Below are 4549 nucleotides of genomic sequence, written 5' to 3'. Positions count from 1 at the left end.
TTGAATTTTAAAGCTCTATATTTTAACATCCTACATTCTATACTGCAGACTAATGAAAAGTTCAAAGAACAATGATTTTTAACCTATTTCTCTCTCTCTCTCTCTCTCTCTCTCTCTCTCTCTCTTCCTCTCTTCTCTCTCCCCCCACCACACACATTCAAAATCTGTTTTTAATTGTTTTTAATTTTAATTTATCACTTGTTTTCCAAGAATTCAAAAAGTATTTTAATTATTTCTGAATGTTTTAGTCTAATACACTGCTTCACTAGAAGAAAGTTTGGACCTGAAACATCTCTATAAAAATGAAATATCGCATGCTTGTCTATGGCCCAGGGAACATAATTTATATAAACAAACAATATTTCTTTTTGATTGTTCTAATACTGTATCATGAGAAAAGAGTTTGACAAATTTTCACTGAAGTGAGATGTTACAGTTCAGATGACTGAAAGAGACAATCGTGCTTCTGTCATTAAAACTCAATGAAGCCCCTGAGAATGCTGATAGGAGAGGGGGATGGCATTTAACAAACACCATGATGCTATCGGCAGAAAAATTAAGCAGTCGGTTCAAATATGAACCATAATTTGAAAGTCACAAGAGCAGATGCTCTGAATTGCAGGTCGCCATTGACAGGTGAGCTGCTTCTCAAACGGGCAACCTGTGCATCAAGAGAGTCACATTAACTATCTGTTTAACCATGGTAAGTGATTTCCTAAGCTATTTTAATAAAATGAACACATTTTGAGTGTCACTGGTCTTGCTGGACTTCTCAGTGATAAAATGTTGTCATTCAAGTAAATTCTTGATTTTAGTAATTAAAAATTATTTTAGAAAAAAGTACACAACAAAATGTATTAAGAATGTTATTTGGAGGCAGCTGATTTTCCTAGAAGTCAGTTAGATCTCAGAGAAACTCCTCTATATCTTAAATATACTTACACATATTCCTAGAAAATTATGCCAAAGAGAAGTGTTAAAGTCTTAAAATAATGTAATACGTGGATTGTAAACAAATAAAAGCGAAAGTGCGCAAGATTAACAATGGGAAAAACACTTCTTCGAAATAACAGAATACATATAACATAGTCTTTCTTTCTCCTCCAAATCCCTATGCCCAAGTCTTTACAGCAGGGTTGCCGATGTGAGATGTTAAGATGGTGCATTGGGTTACGGGAAAAAATGTTAGGACTTTCATTCATATTTTTATCTTATACTCTAAATTTTTTATTTTTGTGTTTTATAATTATAAGACACGTAACATGATAGATAATATGTGTATGTAATTTATAAACATGTGCCTATATGAGGGTACATGATCAAAAGCGTTTGGATGTCTGTAAGAAAGGAAAAAAAGGTTTCTCTTCTACAGAGTGGTTTTAGAACAGCAGAGTTTCATTCCTCTCTTTATCTAAAATTTCTACTCAGATTTTAATTTATGTTCCCTTTGGAGTGAAACACATGTCCAATCATCTGCTGTGTTGTTTTTATTTCATACATAAGGATATATAATAACCTCAAACCACACATTAAATATCATAAAAAGCAGCAAAGTCAAAACAAAAAAATATAATAAAACAGTAAATGATGTTTACTGATAATACACTGTGTGTTTAGTATAAACCAAAAATGTGAGTAGATACAAAGAATAACACACAATATCTCTTCTCCCAAGAAATGTGAGAGAACACAAAAACACTGTAATTCGATATGAGTTTCTAGTGTCACTGAATACCTAGGGTAGCTGGAACCCTGTGAGACCACTCAGAGACTTCTGAAAAATGAAAGAGTGGGAACACTGCTCAAAGCACATCTCCCAAGCTTTTAAACCCATGCTCCCGCTTTTGATAGAGACAGATCCCATCAAGAGTCTATTTTGGCCTGTCACAGGCTGAGAGTCTAGCTCTGTCCGATCCCACCACCCAAGAGTGTCTTGTTAAGTTCTGCTTTCTGTGGTGAATATTACATAAAGAGTTTTCATTACATTGTCTAAATATACAATTAAAATTTAAATATACTCTTTGCAAACCACACAGCCCCCACTCTCGAGATTCTAATGTATCTGCCAAAGAGGCATGCCTTCTCCCAGATTGAGAAGCAACATTTCACAGGAAAAGGACACAAGTAACACAATACATACTAATAAACCTTTTCTCCATACCTATTAGAATACCTTTATTTAGAATTTACTTGAGAGAGAGGAAACAAGGAAATGAACACTTACTCAGTGTTTTCTGGATATCATTCTTGGCTGGAAGTAAAGATCCCCTGGCATCTAAAAGTACTTCAGCCGTCTTTTTCAGTTTTTCTACAGCAACCTGCTGACTTGATATCTGTCCTTGCAGAGCCTGGAGGATTGAAGGCTTCAGTTATACTCAGTAGAACTACATAATAGATTTCCAATATGAAAAAAAATGACTTACAGTAAGACAAAGTTAAATTGGACATAGTAAACTTTTCATCATTATAAACATACTCCAGAATTCTAGAATAAAACCAGTTATAAAGTGGCATTAGCAAAATCATCAGCCAGTCAGGATAATACAAATTCAGTCTTGAAATAAACCCTCGAGCATATGTTCATAATAACTGGCCTGGCTCCTGATCCTGTAACCCTCTGCCCTTAGCGTGAGTTCACCTTTAATCTCCACTGCTAGGCTTTGTGCAACACCCCACTACCACAGAAAACAAAAACAAATAAAGACAAACAACAGAAAACCTTCAGGACCATTCCTACTCCAAGTAAAAAGATAATTAAGGACCTCCATTTCAGGAGATCTTGACTCAAAACTGTCATATTTCTTTGTTAATTCAATAAAAGTTACTTAACATCTAACAAATCCAAAAAAGTCTTGCTACGTTTTGTGAAAACACAAAAATCACACAAACACAGAGCTTACTCACAGCGATCTCTTAGTCTAAGGCAAGAAGTGATAAGTAACAATGGTGAGCAAAAAGAAAAACAAAAAAAACACTACTATTGGAAGTCGAGAGGAGGGATAACTGGGGAGGAAAATGAGGGTCAGCCCGATGGTAGTGGCCATGAGGTAGGGTCCTGAAGAAAATGTGGATTTGGGAATGCAGAAGTGGAGAGGGAGAACATTTCCCTGCAGAATGAACAGAAGGAACAAAGGTGGGGGTAGAAACATCAGAGGGGGAAAGGAGGGTCCCATCCAGTTTGAGAATGTGTTTGGGGGAGTAAATAGTAACAGCACGGAAAGGCCTCAAAACTCCAGGCTAAGGGGTTTACATTTTATCTTGCGGCAATAGCGAGTCATTCAAAATTTCTGAGTAAAAGGTTGATGTGCTCAGAGCTGTGTTATGGAAGGCTAAATCTGTAACTCCATGTGGGATAAATTCAATGGGGGAAAATGAAGCAGAAACACAAGCTAGGGGCAACTTCTGCAGTATAAAGTAGAGAGGGCCTCTCTGGGTCGGGCAAGAAGAATGGATTACGAGTTGGGAAGAGTTCACAAAGCTTGATGACTAACTATCTAAAGCTGTACTGTCCAATATGGTAGCTATTGACTACATGTGGCTTTTAAGTTTAAATTGATTAAAATAAAAAAAATTGAAATTTCAATTCCTCAGTTGTACGAGCCATATTTCAAGTGCTAAGTACCCAGATGTGACTGGTAGTTGCTACCATGTTGGACAGAGCAGATCACAGAACATTTCCATCATCACAGAATGTTCTCCTGGACATCACTGCTTGAGAGGGCAAGAACAAAAAACAATAGACTTGAAGAGAGAAGTACCCAAAGTTTTTAAACTTAGGTAATTAATGGAATTCACAGGCAAAAGTAGGATCAAGTTTAAGAGCAAAGGAGAGTCCGTTTGGGAATTCAAGACTTTGAAAAGTGCTTTCAGGACACTCATACAGAAAGAAACAGCAAAGCTAGAATTGGAGGCGACTCTGAACACAGACTATAACTAGGCATAAAGCACTGGGAGTCAAGGTCCGTGATGAGACTGCTAAAGGAAAAAGCACAGAAATACCAGAGAAGGAGGCCATAAAGAATCACGGAGAGTACTTATATTTAAGTGATGAGGAGAGGAAAGAGAGATAGAACAAATGTGATCAGAGAGATAGAAATGAGCCCAGAATAATTCTGTCCCCAAAGTTTAAAGGAAGAGAGAAAGTGGAAAAGGTTATCTGTCAACTGCTTCAGAAAGGATAATGTAAACTTTAATTTGCTGATTAGAGGTCCCTTGAGTTCTCTGAGTGAGCAGATGCATGTCAACAGCAAGAATGAGGAGAAAGAGGTAGAGACGGGAACCATACATAAGCCCCGCGCAAGTTTGGCCCTACATTCCTAACAGCTCTGAGCAAATGGGCTGCCTGGCCACACGGGCCTTATGTTTGGCTTTACTTTCACTTGAGGTACTCAAGCTCCTCTCCTCATCTCATATTTGGATTTCAAATTCAAATTACCATATGTCTGACTGTCGATGAACTCATCCCTGGCCATGGGCCCAGGTTTCCAACTGCCTCTTGAATGTTTCCATCTGGGTGTAAACAGTCACCTCAAATTCTAAAAGCTACATG

General features: G+C 37.3%; 1 protein-coding gene across 1 annotated transcript in view; it reads right to left on the bottom strand.

The window, feature by feature from the left end:
- LOC102889885 (dystonin) overlaps positions 1 to 4549 on the bottom strand; it is a 401789-nt gene that overhangs the window by 106360 nt on the left and 290880 nt on the right. The window contains exon 49 of the mRNA XM_025042814.1: positions 2225 to 2348. Coding sequence (XP_024898582.1) covers positions 2225 to 2348 — 124 coding nt within the window. The remainder of the gene's footprint in view (positions 1 to 2224; positions 2349 to 4549) is intronic.

The sequence above is a fragment of the Pteropus alecto genome, unplaced genomic scaffold, assembly GCF_000325575.1.
Source record: "Pteropus alecto unplaced genomic scaffold, ASM32557v1 scaffold7, whole genome shotgun sequence".
Taxonomy (NCBI): domain Eukaryota; kingdom Metazoa; phylum Chordata; class Mammalia; order Chiroptera; family Pteropodidae; genus Pteropus; species Pteropus alecto.
Note: the sequence above shows the minus strand (reverse complement) of the source record. Positions and strands in the feature narration are given on the sequence as shown.